The sequence below is a fragment of the Ascaphus truei genome, chromosome 5, assembly GCF_040206685.1.
Source record: "Ascaphus truei isolate aAscTru1 chromosome 5, aAscTru1.hap1, whole genome shotgun sequence".
Lineage (NCBI taxonomy): Eukaryota > Metazoa > Chordata > Amphibia > Anura > Ascaphidae > Ascaphus > Ascaphus truei.
In genome coordinates this window covers 234,412,742-234,431,034 of record NC_134487.1, presented here as the reverse complement: position 1 = coordinate 234,431,034, position 18,293 = coordinate 234,412,742, and the positions used below count along the sequence as shown (strand labels likewise).

Genomic DNA, 18,293 nt, shown 5'->3' with positions numbered 1-18,293 from the left:
GTTAGACTTGTGTGTGTTGATTAGTGATGAAAAGTAGGTTTGTTTAGCCTGAGAGAGGGCAGAGTTGAAACAGGATAGCATAAATTTTTAGTGAATAAAGTCTGCGAGCGTATGAGATTTCCTCCAGAGGCTTTCAGAGGAACGAGTGGAGGAAAGCAGCATGCGTGTGTGGGAGTTTAGCCGGGGTCTGGGGTTAGAAGGGCGATGACGGCAGAGAGAAAGCGGGGCATGAAGATCAAGAAAGGAAGATAAGGCAGAGTTGTAGTTGCTGACCAGGTTGTCAGGGTCTGAAGCAGAACTGAGAGAGGAGAGGGAGGAACGTAAAGCGGAATCAAGAGCTGGTAGGTTAATAGAGCGCAGGTTTCTGCAAAAACGAGGGCGAGATGGAGATGGAGAGAAGCGAGAGAGAGAAAATGAGATGAGGTGATGGTCAGAGAGAGGAAAAGGGGAAATGGAGAAATCGGAGAGAGAGAAGTTTTTAGTGAAAACCAGGTCTAGGTAGTGTCCATCCTTGTGGGTGCTGGCTTCAGTCCACTGTTGAAGGCCAAAAGAAGAGGATAGAGAAAGAAAGCGGGAAGCCCAAGGGAGAGAGGGGTCATCAATGTGGCAATTGAAGTCCCCAAGGAGAAGAACAGGGGCGTCTGAGGAGAGAAAGAAAGAGAGCCAGGATTCAAAGTGAGAGAGAAAGGCAGAAGGGGGATGAGTAGAGGAAGGTGGGCGATAGACGACCGCCACATGGACCGGGAGAGGAGAGAAGATCTGGACTGTGTGAACCTCAAAGGAGGGAAAAGCAAGAGAGGGAGGAATAGGAACAGTTCGGTTACGGCAGAGAGAGGAGAGCAGGAACCCCACGCCTCCACCCCTGCCATCAGGGCGCGGAGTGTGGGAGAAGGAAAGTCCACCATAAGAGAGGGCAGCTTCCAGAGCAGAGTCAGTCTGAGTGAGCCAGGTCTCAGTTATGGCAAATAGGAGCAGAGAGTGAGAGAGAAAGAAGTCATGCACAGAGGGAGCGAGCATTCCAAAGGGCACATGAGAAAGAGAGAGAGGAGGGAGGGTGGCATGGGATGGGTATGAGGTTGGAGGGGTTTACACCAGAAGGAGTAGAAGTTGCATGTGGAAGGCGAGGACGAGAGCAAATAGAAATAAGGCAGGGACCAGGATTGGGAGAGATATCCCCAGAAGCGAGGAGGAGAAGCATGGCAAGAAAGAGAATGTGTGAGGATGATTTGTAGGGGTGTGTTTTAGTGCAGCTGTGGTATAGCTGTGTGGTGACAGAGGGCGCAGGTAAGAGAGGAGTTCATGTGAACTGAGAAGTGGTGAAGGAAGGAGAGATGGAGAAATATGAATAGAGTTAGAGACATGATGAGGCTGGTGGAAGGAAGTGCATAATTTGAAAATAAGTGAGGTTACAGCAAATATAAAAAGTAAAGGCGGCATCACAGCAATAGTAATGTGTTGAGATGTGCAGTCTGGGATGATATACTCCTTTCCAGCGTAGCTCAAATGCAGGAATCAGAAGCAGTAGATGGTGTCCACTTTTTCTTCCCTTTAAAACTACAGTAGTTGGAGAGCCATGACATAGGGTATTTACTAGTAGTGCTCTTCCGCAGGACTCCTTCCTGTGCCCGATGACACCCTAAAAACTATTATGGGCTGCAGAACGTGTCTTATAGAATAGCACCGCTTAGTAAATATGAACCATAGTTTAATTTAGAAGACATTCAACCAGTGGTAGAAGCACCATTGAAGGTATTAGCCTGTGCACTTTGCTCTTTAACAACGGGATAAGTTAATTATCTAATAAAGGTTTCTGGTATATTTATAACATACCAATCGAGGAGTTATCCCAAAACTGATCCCAATTGTCTTAACCAAAATAGAAAAAGTAGCTGTACTGTCGCACTGCAAACGTTGCATTCAAGAGAGTTGATGAGAGAGGCAGTGTCACAGTGAGGACAGATGGAGGGGAAGCAGAAGAGAAGGATACAGCGCAGGCAGGAGAGAAGGGGAAGGAAGGTCTGCTAATCAGGACCTGAGATAACACCAGTGTTTGTTAGAGGGGAGCAACTGGAAGCTTCCGTCTCCAGAGACATTTAATGGTAAATTACGAGAGTGCTGGTCTTTGCAGTGGGTGAGCCTATATGAGACTGTGGCGCAATGTATATGTGTATTATACACAGAGCAGTGTATCTGTTAGGCCCGTAATATAGTGGCGCGCGCTTCAGTTATGGTTGGCTGTGGATAGTGTAACGAACGGGGAGTCACTCCCCACTTACCTGCAGCCCTGCCAGGGCTTCCCGCGTCTCACACGGATCTCTCCTCCAGGACGCCGAGCTCCGTTTCCCCTGTGTGCGCGCGCGCACGTCAGTCCTCTTCTTCTGCCTTCGGCTCGGGGCGTGTGCACGCTCACGCATCCACAGGCACGGCCACACGGAGGCGCGGCCACAAGAAGGCGTACCAGCCTCTTAAAGGCACAGTATCTATTTCTAATGCTGCAATCCAATATACCAGTTCTTCCAGGATCTATAGCCCCTCCTCCAGGAACTCATCTAGACCTATCCCTGCCTCAGCCGGGCCCATTCACACACCCCCACCTTGCTACTCTGCCATTGGACCCTCTTGCCTATATATACCCTGCAGCTTCATTAACTCGTCGGCTGAGCATAGAACCAGTTGTTCTCATCACTCTCTGCCTCCGTAGTCCTGTCTTGTCCTGTCTTGTTTTGAAGTCTTCCTCGTGTACTGAACCGGCTTCCTCTACGACTATCCGCACCTCTGGCATCCCGAACTTGGCATACGGCAATACGACTCTCCGCACCTCTGGCACCCCGAACCCGGCAACGGTAAAACGATTACGTCCCTCTCTCTAACCCCGGACTTGGCGAACAGTACCCTCGACCATCCGAACTTCTCCTGCCCCGACTCGGACTCCCAGACCACTCTACACTCAAGACGCGCCCTCGTGGCTGTGGGTGGCGTTTTATCCTATCCCACCTCAGCACCGCGGTCCCGCCTCATTTGTGGTGAGCTCGTCCTGACAGATAGCCAGTCGTCCTATACTAGAGCCGCGTGCGCGTACGGCAGTGAGCGTGGAGCCGGCCAACACGGGGGAAGATTGCGAAAAGTACATTTTCGCACCGCTACCGCCACTGTAATGTATGTATGTATGTATGTATGTATGTGTGTGTGTATGTATATATGCACAATGTTAATAAATAATTTATTCTTAGACAACGTGTCTTTTTTTTAATTTTAAAAATATATAATAAATTAATAACACACACACACTACTGCAAACCTGTCGCTCTCGGCAGCACGGACTGTACACAAAAAAAGTGTGCATCACGTGCTTGCGTGTTCGCACAGGCACGTGCGCACCTACTATAGAACAAGCCTTATACACAGAGCAGCATCTGGATCTCTATTATAGACAGAGCAGTGTGCATATATCTATTAGAGTGGCATGCGTAACTCTATTATAGACGCAGTAGGGTGTATCTGTAGTGTACATATGCAGTATACACTGATCAGGTTGTGTATCTGTAATTTACACAGATCAGCATGTATATTTCTATTATATGCACAGCAGCATGTGTCTGTATTATACGCAAAGCAGTGTGTGTCTGTATTATACGCAAAGCAGTGTGTGTCTGTATTGTGCACAGAAGAGTGTTTGTATCTGTATTACTTTAAACGCAGGGCAGCGTGTATCTATTACATACATAGTAGTGTATCTGTATTATACACAGAGCATTGTATTTGTCATTTATAGAGCTATATCCTGCAGCACTGCGCTGGTTAACTCTTCAATGCTTTGCCTGGGGTTGCAGGAGTTAAGTCTTTGCCCTGGGGCAGTTGTGGTGTGACACTTGTAAATGAGCTCTCCAACAGAGGGTAAGAGGAGGAGAGTGAGAGGAGAGGTGAGAGGAGGAGGGTGAGAGGAGAAGAGGAGAGAGGAGGAGGCAGCTGTATTCTTATTGGATCGCTGTGGCTCTCTCCTGAAGGAGACGTTCTCTGCTCCATGCCCTGCAGTCACAGACTCTATGCGCAAGCAGGCAGCTCCCGTCTCTGCATTCTCACCTCTGCAGACAGCAGTACCTGAACTGTCAGCGCTATACACTACGACATCGCAGGGGGAGGTTTTAGATTTTAAACTTTTTATTTAATTTTATGTTTTTTTTTAAGGGGGCAAAAACAGCCACTTTCCTTTTTCTGCTGGAATCCTTGTTAGCGTTGAGAGGGGCAGCCACAGGCATCTCAGATCTGTGCACAATGACGTCAGGGGGTGGTGTTTTGCCCCTGCTGCTCCTCTGGGCGACCTTTGGCCTCCTTTCCAGGGCGCTCCAGCCCAGCGAGTACGACTATGTCAGCTTCCAGCCGGAGCTGGGAGGGCAGTACCAGAGTGGGCGATTCTATGCCCGGCCGCCACAGTGCGTGGATATACCCCAGGACCTTGCACTGTGCCACGGTGTGGGATACAACAAAATGGTGCTGCCCAATTTGCTTGACCACGAGACGATGGTAGAGGTGAAATACCAGGCCAGCAGCTGGGTGCCCTTGCTCAGCAAGAACTGCCATCCGGGCACCCAGGTCTTCCTGTGCTCCCTGTTTGCTCCTGTGTGCCTGGACCGGCCCATCTATCCGTGCCGCTGGCTGTGCGAGTCTGTAAGAGATGCCTGCGAACCTGTCATGCAGTACTTTGGCTTTCCCTGGCCGGACATGCTGCGCTGCGAGCAATACCCGCGGGAGGATGTCTGCATTGCTGTCACCTCACCCAATGCCACCCAGGCCCCGCGCCCACGCCGTGAGTATCACCCACCACCTAGCCCTGACATGCAAACGTCCCCTGCTGCTCTGTGACTCCCTATGACTATGTGACTCCCTATGCTCTCTTCTCTGACTCCCTGTGCTCCCTGCTCGGTGCTGCCCTGTGTGCTGTTCTGTGACCCTGTGGTGCTCTGTGAATCAGTGCTCAAGATCCCCAATGTGCTGCTCTGTGATTCCCTGTGCTCCCTGCCCCACGACTGCCTGTGTGCTGCTCGGTAACTCCATGTGTGCTGCTCTTTAATTCCCTGGGTTCTTCTCTTTGCCCTGACTCCCTTTCCCCACAGCCCTGTGAATCCCTGTGCTGCTCTATGACTCTGTGTACTCTTTGGACTGTGACTCCCTGTGCTCCCTCCTCTGTAACTCCCTGTGTGAAGTATATTTAAAAAAAAAAGTGTGACAAAGAAACAGCAAGAAAATGATACAGAGAAAGAAAGATTCAAAAAGGAGACAGAGAAAGTAATTGATAGAGGAAGACAAAGCTGTGACATAGGTAATGTCCAGTGTAAATCTGGCTCAATGGGGCCTCGACTAGATTGCAAGCTCTCCTGGTAAGGGTTTCTTGCACCTGCATCTCTCTACTTCATAGGATGCTGTATTTACGGCCAGGGACACACAAAAAATAATTGTGTCTCAGAGGAGGTTATGTGACCTGCTCAAGGTCACACGCAGAGCCTGGGCCAGCAGCAGGAGAAGTCTCCTATTGTAACTCTGCACTTCCGTTTTCACTCTGAAGTTAGAAAGACTTCACTGCTGAGGAGAGAGGGCTTTGCACTAAGCACATTTCCTGTTCAGCGTCAGATTAATGGGGGGCGGGGGGGAGTGGGAATTTATAAATGTGCGTTGGATTTATGAAGGTCGTTATGTGACGTCATGCAAATGACTCTTAATTAGTGGTTTGAAATAATTTTTGACTCACGGCATCATGTTGAATACATGATTGATACAATTGAATTTCAAACACAATTATGTGTTAAAACAGTGTATTTTTCATATATAGCTAGCATTAGTAACTATAAGTTCGTGAAATATTATTTATAATAGCCGTACCGTGACAATAATACATATTGGTAACCTGCATCAAGGAAACACGCTGCATCAAATACATTTTTATTTGATAAATAGCAACTTCATTCTGTGCTAACACTACTAACAGACTTTTTACGGTAACCACCAAATTGAACTTGGTAAACGATATTTATGCACTTTCTCCTTTTTTAGGACCCACGGAAATATATATATATATTTTTTTAGTGCAGTGTATTTTTCATATATAGCTAGCATTAGTAACTATAAGTTCGTGAAATATTATTTATAATAGCCGTACCGTGACAATAATACATATTGGTAACCTGCATCAAGGAAACACGCTGCATCAAATAATTTTTTTTTTGATAAATAGCAACTTCATTCTGTGCTAACACTACTAACAGACTTTTTACGGTAACCACCAAATTGAACTTGGTAAACGATATTTACGCACTTTCTCCTTTTTTTGGACCCACGGAAATATATATATACTAGCTGATATACCCGGCGTTGCCCGGGCGTGGAAGGGCAGGGGGCATGGAGTGGAAGGGCGGGGGGGGGAGGGGAGTGGAAGGGCGAGGGGGGGGGCCAAGGGGCGTGGAAGGGCGGGGGGGCCATGGGGCGTGGAAGGGTGGGGGGGGGAGCAAGGGGCGTGGAAGGGCAAAGGGCAGGGAGGGGCGTGGGGAAAGGGCATGGAGGGGCGGGTGGGGAAAGGGCAGGGAGGGGCGGGTGGGGAAAGGGCAGGGAGGGGCGGGTGGGGAAAGGGCAGGGAGGGGCGGGTGGGGAAAGGGCAGGGAGGGGCGGGGGGCAAAGGGCAGGGAGGGGTGCGTGTGTTATGGGTGTTGTGTGTGTGTGTGTGTGTAGAGTGTTTGTGTGAGAAAGTACACAGACGGCAGAATTTATTTTGTTAAAATATATTTTATTATTTAATGTTTGAGGTGATTTTGTGTTGTGTGTGTGTGTTTAGGGGCAGGTTTTGGTGTGTGGCCGGTTCATGTTCCAGGGGAGAGGTGTTCCAGAGAACTTAATGTGCATTGTGTTGATTTTGGAGTGTTTGGGGGGTGGTGGGGGGGGGGGGCATCCGTGTGACGGGAGTGTTTGGGGGGTGTTGGGGGGGGCATCCGTGCGACGGGAGTGTTTGGGGGGGCATCCGTGGGACGGGAGTGTTTGGGGGGTTGGTGGTGGGTCATCCGTGCGACGGGAGTGTTTGGGGGGGTGGTGGGGGGGCACCCGTGCGACGGGAGTGTTTGGGGGGGTCATGGGGGGGCATTCGTGCGACGGGAGTGTTTGTGGGGTGGTGGGGGGTCATCCGTGGGACGGGAGTGTTTGGGGGGTTGGAGGGGGGGCATCCGTGCGACGGGAGTTTATTAGTGTGGTGCGGGCGGTATAGAGGAGGGTTTGGTGTGGATGTATTGTTGGCGCTCCATGTGCGCGCTTGGGATGCGGGCCCTGAACGGAGGTAGTGAGAGAGGGTTTGTGGGGTGTTGTGGTGTACGGGAGTTATTTGTGGGGGGGCATCCGGGTGATGGGAGTGTTTGGGGGGGTGGGGGGGACATCCGTGGGATGGGAGTGTTTGGGGGGTGTTGGGGGGGCATCCGTGCGACGGGAGTGTTTGGGGGGGCATCCGTGGGACGGGAGTGTTGAGGGGCTGGAGGTGGGTCATCCGTGCGACGGGAGTGTTTGGGGGGGTGGTGGGGGGGCATCCGTGCAACGGGAGTGTTTGTGGGGTGGTGGGGGGTCATCCGTGGGACGGGAGTGTTTGAGGGGTTGGAGGGGGGGGGCATCCATGCGACAGGTGTTTATTAGTGTGGTGCGGGCGGTATACAGGAGGGTTTGGTGTGGATGTATTGTTGGCGCTCCACGTGCGCGCTTGGGATGCGGGCCCTGAACGGAGGTAGTGTTGGTGCTCCATGTGCGCGCTTGGGATGAGGGCCCTGAACGGAGGTAGTGAGAGAGTGTTTGTGGGGTGTTGTGGTGTACGGGAGTTATTTGTGGGGGGGCATCCGGGTGATGGGAGTGTTTGGGGGGGGGCATCCGTGGGACAGGAGTGTTTTGGGGGGGTGGGAGGGGGGGCATCCGTGCGACGGGAGTGTTTGGGGGGGGGCATCCGTGTGACTGGAGTGTTTGAGGGTGTGGGGGGGCATCCGGGCGAATGGAGTGTTTTGGGGGTGGGGGGGGGCATCCGTGGGACGGGAGTGTTTGTGGGGGTGTGGGGGGGCACCCGGGGACGGGAGTGTTTGTGGGGGGGTGGGGGGGCATCCGGGCAAGGGGAGTGTTTGGGGGGGGGGTGGGGGGGCATCCGTGGGAGGGGAGTGTTTGGGGGGGTGGGGGGGGCATCCGTGCGATGGGAGTGTTTGGGAGGGGGGTGGGGGGGGCATCCGTGGGGCGGGAGTGTTTTGGGGGGGTGGGGAGGGGGCATCCTTGCGACAGGAGTGTTTGGGGGGGTTGGGGGGGGGCATCTGTGGGATGGGACTGTTTGGGGGGGGTGGGGGGTCATCCGGGCGACGGTAGTGTTTGGGGGGGGGGGGGCATCTGGCCGACGGGAGTTTATTAGTGTGGTGCGGGCGGTATAGAGGAGGGTTTGGTGTGGATGTATTGTTGGCGCTCCACGTGCGCGCTTGGGATGCGGGCCCTGAACGGAGGTAGTGAGAGAGGGTTTGTGGGGTGTTGTGGTGTCCGGGAGTAATTTGTGGGGGGGCATCCGGGCGACGGGAGTGTTTGTGGGGGGTGGGGGGGCATTTTTGTGACGGGAGTGTTTTGGGGGTTGGGGGGGGCATTTGTGGGACGGGAGTGTTTGGGGGGGTGAGGGGGGGGCGGTATCCAGGAGGGTTTGTTGTGTAGATTGAAACACGGATGTGGCAGCAGGGTGAAGGCGAGATGTGTGGTCCCTGGAGGGGTTTTTTTGTTGTGCATAAAGCAGACATGTGTGAGGAGGTGTATTAGAATGGAATGAGTGCTATGTCATATAGTGAAGCATTGATGTTGCAGGAGTGTTAAGGTGATGTGTGAGGCCCTACCGGGAGAGGTGTGGCGTGCTTCGTGGTGTGCATTGGTGGTGGGGTGGTTGTTAACAGGTGGTGTGTTGTTCCGTGATGGTGCGTTGTGTGGAGGTGGGGTGACCGTGCGGTGTTGTGTGAGAGTGGGTAGTGTTGCAGTGGTGAAAAGAATATATATATAGCTAAGAGTCTGTACCTGATTCCGCAGTTGTTTTGGTTGAGAGGTGAGAGCTGTGAAGCGTCGTCTCCCAGAGCAATGAGGGTTTGGTGCTGTGAAGCGTTACCAAATCTCCCAGAGAACTGAGGTTTAGGTGCTGTGAAGCATTCCCAAAGGTCAGTGAGGGCTGGGAGAGTGTGGCAGTGGTGTTGGTGTGTTTGGTGTGTTGGGCGCAGGCCAATGAGAGGTGTGCGGGGGCGGGTGTGGGGCCAAGGGAGCAATCTCATTGGCCTGAGGCAGTGGTGTGAGGTGTGCGGGGGCGGGTGGGCCAAGGGAGCAATGTCATTGGCCTGAGGCAGGTCCAATGGGATTGCCGCTAGGGACACAGGGAGGGACACAGGGAGACACATACAGACCCGGACACATAGAACACTTTCAGAAATATATAGTAGATATATTTTTTTTTAGTGCATGCTATTAACATCTGTACACCTACGGCAGTAAATTTCTTTGTCAAATGAAATTTAAATCATTTTTGATAGTGCGCAAATGGGGAAATGTCAGGTTAGCAGATAGGCACACAAAAGCCAGGGCTGATGTTGCAACAGGGGTGGGCAACTCCAGTCCTTAAGGACTACCAACAGGCCAGGTTTTAAGGATATTCCTGCTTCAGCCCCAGCTGGCTTAATCAGTGGCTCAGTCTTCGACTGTGTTAAAGTATACTGTGTGTGAGCAGGTTGTTCACACTCAATTTTGCAATGACTGGCTTTTTACATATAGGATCAGATCTCTCTACTATAGCACCACAGCCATCACACTTGACTACTGTAGATCATGAATTTAGTTTCCGGGGTCAGTGTTATGAGTCCGCTCATGCTGGTGAAACATTTTTCAAAACTCCCAGAAAATATGATTTTTACTGCAATGTTTCTACACAAGAGAAAACTATTGGGGGGATTTCACTGAAATCAGGGTGTAATAAATCTGGGGCAGATTAGTTGTAGATTGCTATACAGTACCTTCTAGGGAACCAACACTGTTTTTTTGCAGCTTGCAGACCAACCATAGTAAATAACCCCTTTTCAAGGCCATTAAAGTTCTTCATCAGGATTGCAGACTAATGACACAACCTTTAGGGGCTTATTCAATAAATCCCAAAGCGGCCAAAATGAATTACTCCCTTAAAGGCAAGAACAAGATTAAAAGGCACAAATCTAGAGAGAGACGTGCAGCTCTAGCAGACATTCAGACAGTCGCACACCTCAGTGTCATCTCATTCAGACAGTCACGTGCCTCAAATGCCTCGAATAAATCCAATGTATTAATTATTTTATCACTTATAAATTTGTGCTTCTTTTTCATCTCTAAAGGAAAGGAATACACAAATCAGGCCATTGAGGGGGGGTAGAAGGTGGGTTTCATTTACCAGTTCAGATGTTATTAACCCCTAATATGCTGGAACACACTCCACAGAGCTATGTATAACTAATACATGCAGTAAGAGTTATCTTGGTACCGTACATGGATAATCCTGTATTTCACCACTGCCGTTCATGCACAATCTGGATTTAGTCCCTGAGAAGTTAAGGGGTTATTCATTTAGCTGTGATAGTGCCAATCGGGGCCCTGTTGCACGAAATTTGCAGTTGAAGTCAGTGGGAGTTACAGTGCCCCAATTGCACTATCGCAGACTAATGAATAACCCACAATGAGTCCTGTCAGTAAGGTTCGCTTTGATACACAGAAATCTTTACATATTTCTTCATATAGCTGCGTAAACATGTAAGAAGCTCACTAATTTCGATCACAGATGGTCAGCCTGGTTTATATCTTCTCAGACCTCACTGTTTTATTTTGATGCCAAAAGGGCCAAGCAGGATCTGCGTAGAGATCCATAACGTGCTACTTTCCAATTCGAACATTGGCTTTTAAGTCCTATTGCTCCATACTGTATATACATTCTACATAACTCCACCTCCTATAACCGCTCAAAGCCCCCTGATGCACCAACAAAGGACCAACGTGAACTAATTCCAGTGACATGTTTAAGGGGTCTCATATGGGGTAATTAATACCCTTTTATCCCAAATCTGACACCTATATGATTTTTTGTTTTACTTAATTTGTAAAAGTTAGACTTGGGGGAGGGGTTTGATTTCCTCTTACTGCCTCCTCTTCTGTGATGTTATTATGTTTTCAGCAAGTGCTTGTACAGCAAGAATCCCCCCACCTCCCACTATCTCTATTGGTTCTCTGATAAGGACAGGGTGGGATAAGGAGAAAGAAAAAACACTTGATTGACAAACAATTCCCATTAGGGTGACCAGATTTTCAAATGTAAAAACCGGGACACACTAAAAAATATTTAGAAAACAAATTAAATCAAACGGCGCTCCCCCTTTTTTGATTTTTTTCTCTCTCCCCCATCCTCCTACCATCCCTCCACCATCCTCTTTCCTCCCTGTCCCCCACCCCCCCACCATCTTCTCCATCTCTCTCCCCCATCCTCTCTCCTCCTCCCTCTCCCCCCCATCCTCTCTCCTCATCCCTCTCCCCCCATCCTCTCTCCTCCCTCCATCCTCTCCTCCCTCTCCCCCCATCCTCTCGTCCCTCTCCCCATCCTCTCTCATCCCTCTCCCCATCTTCTCTCGTCCCTCTCCCCCATCCTCTCTCGTCCCTCTCCCCCATCCTCTCTCGTCCCTCTCCCCCATCCTCTCTCGTCCCTCTCCCCATCTTCTCTCGTCCCTCTCCCCCATCCTGTCACGCCTCCCTCCTCCTCCCTCACCTGCCCCATCCTTTCTCTTGCCCATCCTCTCTTTCTACCCTCCTCCATCCTCTCTCCCCCACTCCCTCGCCATCCTCTCTCCTCCTGACTCCCTCTTCATCCCCATCCTCCCTCTCCACCCTCTCTCCCCTCCATTCTCTCTCCCCCTCCTCCCTCTCCATCGTACCTCTCCCTCCTCCCTCCCCGTCCTCTCTCCCCCCCACTCCCTCTCCATCCTCTATCCCCCTCAATCCCTCTCCATCCTCTCTCCCCCCACTCCCTCTCCCAGTCTCCATCCTCTATCCCCCTCTCCTCTATATATACACACACACAAACACTACACCGTATACACACATACCAAAAATGCAACATTTGTTTAACACACACATACCATATACAAATACACATTTAGATTCAACATATACAAACATTAAATATACAACACATACATGCACATAATGCATGAAACACATATGCATTACAAATTCACACACCAGCACACACACACACACTTACCAACACAGACACACACACACATGTACCGGCACAGATACACACACACACACTTAGCCACAGATACATACACACACACACACACACACACCAGCACAGATACATACACGCACACCAGCACAGATACATACACGCACACACTTACCAGCACAGATATGCACACACTTACAAGTACAGATACATACACACACACACACACACGCCAGCACAGATACATACTCTCACACACACACTTGCCAGCTCAGACTGACACACACACACACACACACAAACAAGACACATACACACTTGCCAGCACAGACAGACACACACACACCAGCACAGGCAAACACACACACACACACACACTAGCCAACACAGACAGACACACACACACACCCTTACCAGCACAGACAGACCCACACACACACACACACACACACACACACACACACACACACACACACACACGGAACCGGGAGATGTAGTGAGGAGCAACTTAGAGCAGGAATGCTCTGCAGCGCCACCTGCTGCCCAGCAGCCAGACAGTCTGTTCTCCTCCTCCCTCCTGCCGGCTATAGCTGTTCCAATGTGACCGGCTCCACAGCAGCATCCTTCGATCTTCCCACCCACCCAAACCCGGGAGGACACCGGCTGATTAATAACCGGGACTGCCCAGAAAAACCGGGACATTTTCACAATTTTTGGGGCACCACACCGGGACAGCTCATTAAAAACCGGGACTGTCCCGGCTAAACCGGGACGTATGGTCACCAGAACTTCCCTATTAAAAAGCCCCTAAGTTATGTGCATATAAACGCAATGTATCTGTATATGTTCCCTGATTGTTTCCAATAAAGGAAAAAGATTGGGGGGAAAAAAAGCCCCTAAGAAATTCAACTTGCTCACTGTGTGGGATTGCACCTTCAAAGATGTCATAGAGACACGCCTGTCAGATCTGTACATCTATATGTGCCGCTGTACTTTACGATCAGGACTGGCCTGCAGATGAATTTCACATTAGTTTACCCTCCTTGGTAACATAATGCAAAATATAGAAATACATCATAACATTGATATAGACCCTAAGGGCTCGATTAGATCAGTGCACTACATTGCGTGCACGCGCATTTGTGATGTCACATTTGCGATGTCGCAAAGCAACATGTGCACAAGCACAATCTTCTCCGTGAGCGACTGCAGGGGAGACAAGGCTCAAATCTGTTTTTTGATTGGACGGCTGCGTCACGTGACGCAGCCATTGCAACAAGAAAACAAATGAAAAAAATGCTTCAACTGTCGCCCGCATTGCAGTAGCAAATGGCGCGACAGTCACGGTAGGTATATGAGCTTTGCAGGGAAGCATACTATTTGCTTTTGTGCTGCGCGGCATCGCTCCGACCGACACAGCGCGCATTTTTTTGTATAATCATGGCTTAAAGTGACTCCACTGAGATCAGCAGAGTGTCACTTTCACCCAAACCTGAGCCATACATGGTCACAGCAAAGGCTTCTCCGCCCCCCCACCCCCCTGTCTCTCCCAAAGAGACACAATGGGGGGTACCCTGAACTATTTTCATTTAACATCCGAAAAAACTGTTGAATTGCTGTAGAATTTTACATCTGAGAAAAGTTGAATTCCTATAACTCCCCTCCCCCTATCCAAGACACACACACCTTGCCTCCTCCCCACTTCTCCCCCCCCCCCCCTCCCCAAGTTTACATTTTAATTGGAGAGAGGAGGTGGTTTGTGAAGAGGTGAGAATAGGTTTTTACCACCTCAGAGTTAATAACTTCACAGGCTGACCCTAAACTACTGAGAGTTCATTCACTCATTCGTTAACCCTATCAGTTAACACATCGCTGGTCTTGTGCAGAATGGGGTTGATATATTTCATTGTGAAATGTCCCTGATGGTGCAGCCAAAGTTATTTTCAGATTGTCAGCGGTCCTGCTGAAAAAGAAAGTACACCCTCTTTGAATTCTATGGCTTTACATATCAGGACATAATAACAATCAGCTGTTCCTTAGCAGGTCTTACAATTAGGTTAATACAACCTCAGATGAACAACAGCACATGACATATTACACTATGTCAGGATTTATTTAACAAAAATAAAGCCAAAAGGAGAAGCTATGTGTGAAAAACTAGGTACACCCTTACTGCTTCCATAGGAATTAAGATGCTACTGCTGCGACACACTTTATTCGAGCAAATACCCAGTATGTACCTGGCAGATACCTGGAAGGCGCCGCTCCTCACCTCTGACAAGCCCCGTTGTGTTTGCCTTCCCAGCCATGGTTCATGCCTGGCTGACGGGCGGCTGATCTGTTAAATGATAATGATTAGGATTTAATAGGCTGCAATGCTTCGCGTGTCTACCAGATGGCATAAATTCATGAATTGTAATGCAGTATATATATATATATATACTGTGCAGTATTGCAGCCAGCGAGAATAAAATGCTTCAATCCCTGCCTGGAAAATAACGCAATGCACTCGGGCAGAAAACAGTCACAAACCTCAATACACCCGAGTATACCCGAATTCGTGGGACTAGCCGAGCTCGAATAAAGTGTGTCGCCAGTGTAAGTAGCAGACAGGTGCTGCTGATCAAATGCCCCTGATTAATTGATCATCAGCAAGCGTGACCACCTCTATAAAAGCCAAAGGTTTAGCAGTTTGCTTTTCTGGAGCATTCAAGTGTGTGTTAACATAATGCCAAGGAGGAAAGACATCAGCAAAGATCTTAGAGAAGCAATTGTTGCTGCCCATCAATCTGGGAACGGTTATAAGGCCATTTCCAAACAATTTAAAGTCCATCATTCTACAGTGAAAAAGATTTATTCAAAAGTGGAAAACATTCAAGACAGTTGCCAAGCTTCCCAGGATTGGACGTGTCAGCAAATTCACCCCAAGGTCAGACCGTGCAATGCTCAGAGAAATTGTAAAAAACCCAAGAGTTACATCTCAGACTCTACAGGCCTCAGTCAGCATGTTAAATGTTAAAGTTCATGACAGTACAATTAAAAAAAGACTGAACAAGTATGGTTTGTTTGGAAGAGTTGCCAGGAGAAAGCCTCTTCTCTCTAAAAAGAACATGGCAGCACGGCTTTGGTTTGCAAAGTTGCATCTGAACAAACCACAAGACTTCTGGAACAATGTCCTTTGGACAGACGAGACCAAAGTGGAGATGTTTGGCCATAATGCACAGCGCCACGTTTGGCGAAAATCAAACACAGCATATCAGCACAAACACCTCATACCAACTGTCAAGCACGGTGGTGGAGGGGGTGATGATTTGGGCTATTTTTGCAGCCACAAGACCTGGGAACCTTGCAGTCATTGAGTCCACCATGAACTCCTCTGTATACCAAAGTATTCTAGAGTCAAATGTGAGGCCATCTGTCCGACAGCTAAAGCTTGGCCGAAATTGGGTCATCCAACAGGACAATGATCCCAAGCACACCAGCAAATCTACAACAGAATGGCTGAAAAAGAAAAGAATCAAGGTGTTGCAATGGCCCAGTCAAAGTCCAGACCTCAACCCGATTGAAATGCTGTGGCTGGACCTTAAGAGAGCTATGCATAAACAAATGCCCACAAACCTCAATGAACTGAAGCAACGTTGTAAAGAAGAGTGGGCCAAAATTCCTTCACAACGATGTGAGAGACTGATAAAGTCATACAGAAAACGATTACTTCAAGTTATTTGTGCTAAAGGTAGTTCTACAAGCTATTGAATCATAAGGTATACTTAGTTTTTCACACATGGCTTCTCTATTTTGGCTTTATTTTTGTTAAATAAATCATGACACCGTGTAATACGTACCTGTGATCTCTAGTGTCCGAGTGCTCTCCTTTGGGGTTCTGTTTCTCGTTGTTGACCACGGTGTAATATGTCATGTGTTGTTGTGTCATCTGAGGTTGTATTTACCTAATTTTAAGACCTGCTAAGGAACAGATGATTGTTATTATGTCCTGATATGTAAAACCATAACATTCAAAGAGGGTGTACTTTATTTTTCACACCACTGTATGTTTGTGTGTGTATATATGTGTGTATATATATTTACCAAAGTTGCACATGTTATGTTAATAAATTATTTATTCTCACGTGTCTGTTTTTTTATTATATAATAAATTATTAACTTTCCATCAATCCATACACACACACTCATATATAATATATACACACACACACACACACACACATACACACACACACACACACATATATACATACACACATGCACTATGGTGTGCGCTCTGCTTACAAGGTACAGCCTTCTATGGGGCGGGCCCTAGTCGGCGTGTGTGCAGGCACGCATAAGCCGCGATGCGTGACCGCCTTGGCCAAAAGACAAGGTTTTTGTCTTTTGGTGAGGCGGCTGTGCATTGGCCACGTCACGGTGGCGGTTCAACCAATGAGGGCGAACCAGCCGCATGATGTCACGGCCACGCCCCCCATTGTGATCTCCTGCTGTTCTCCTGCAGCTCAACCACAGACTGCAGATCGTGGCTTTGATCCGTGCACGAGCCGCCAGGCAGCCAAACGCGCGTGCAGCAGTGAACACTGGGGCCATAGCCTAATGCAGTTGCCTATACTTCGTGCACGCTGCAGAGCGACCGCGCAAGCTTCTCCCAAGCAGATTTTCATTTTTGATTTTGGCGCACGGCGGACGCGTCATGTGAGTGGTTCAGCCAATGTGGGCAAACCGCTTATGGCCACGCCTCTGCCATGCCTCCCTGTTTCCTCTGTTTGCCTCCTACCTGTAGTGCAGGTTTCAGGCGTGCGCATCGCCCTAGTGATGTCATGAGGGCGTGCGCATGCTTGCACGGACCGGGTATAAGCAAGGCCTTACAATAAGAGGAGCGAGTTATAGGGACCGGCTATATGTAGCAATAGGCATCATAGGGATTGATTATATTAAGATAATAGGAGGAGCTATAGGGAGAGGTTATAAATAGGAGATATTGGGAGGCGGTTATTTAGGGCAATAGTAGGAGTTATAGGAAGTTGTTATATGGGCAATAGGAGGAGTTATAGAGAGCAGTTATATGGGGCTATATGAGGAGTAATAGGGAGAAGTTATAAATAGGAGATATTGGGAGGGGTTATATAGGAAGGGGTTATATGGGCAATAAGGGTTATATGGGCTATTTATTTATTTTATTATAAAATGTTTTACCAAGACGTAATACATTGAGAGTTACCTCCCTCTCGTTTTCAAGAATGTCCTGGGCACAGAGTTATGATGACAAATACATGGCTATACATTCAATTTACAGACATTTCATGGACAGTTAGATATAATATATGATTTTGGGTGTATGTAACAGAAACAGACAAGATTAAAAAGTGAGAGCTGAAGTCCTGAAATTTCTTAAACTGCAGGCGGTTTTGAGAGTCTCTGGTAGGTTGTTCCTGTCATGAGGTGCTCAGTAAGGCTGCGTCCCTGCCAGCGCTGAGCGGGCAGCGCTTGCCGCGTTAACTTATATATAAATATGTAAGTTCCCGCTTACGCGGTGCGCACGGTGCTTGTGCGTGGGCACGCACGCTGACCCGTGTTTGGCGCTTACCAAAACAAAAAAACAATACTTCCCCACGCGCTCAGCTGGCCCACAATGCCACCCTGACCAACCCTCCCCCCCCCCCGCGCACTCTTGCGTAAATCGGAGACCACCCGGCGCTCATGCTTGGAGTGCTCTCCAAGCATGAGCGCGCTCTGCGCCAGCGGGACTCAACCTAAGGCCGAGTCCATAGAAGGACAGGCCGTGCTGAGGCGTGCGGACGCTCAGCGCTGAGCCCCTGCATCCTCAATAGGGATGCCTTGAGAGGGGGCTCACGCGAGCGTCCGCAGGCGTGCTCAGGCTTTGGAGTTTTCAGCCGAGCGCCAAGCTGTGTTTCAGCGCGCTGTCGGCTGAAAACCTCCAATGAGAGCGGGGCTGCGTCAACGTCACGGCGCCGTGACATCGGCGCCGTGACGTCGACGTCATTGCGTCGCGGGCGATTGGCCCAGCGACGTC

At 49.3% G+C, this 18,293-nt stretch overlaps 1 protein-coding gene across 1 annotated transcript in view; it reads left to right on the top strand.

Moving 5' to 3' along the window:
- Window positions 1-3,992: 3,992 nt before the first annotated feature.
- SFRP1 (secreted frizzled related protein 1) overlaps window positions 3,993-18,293 on the top strand; it is a 35,422-nt gene continuing 21,121 nt past the window's right edge. The window contains exon 1 of the mRNA XM_075601741.1: window positions 3,993-4,804. Within this exon, the coding sequence (XP_075457856.1) occupies window positions 4,171-4,804 (634 nt within the window). The 5' untranslated portion in view covers window positions 3,993-4,170. The remainder of the gene's footprint in view (window positions 4,805-18,293) is intronic.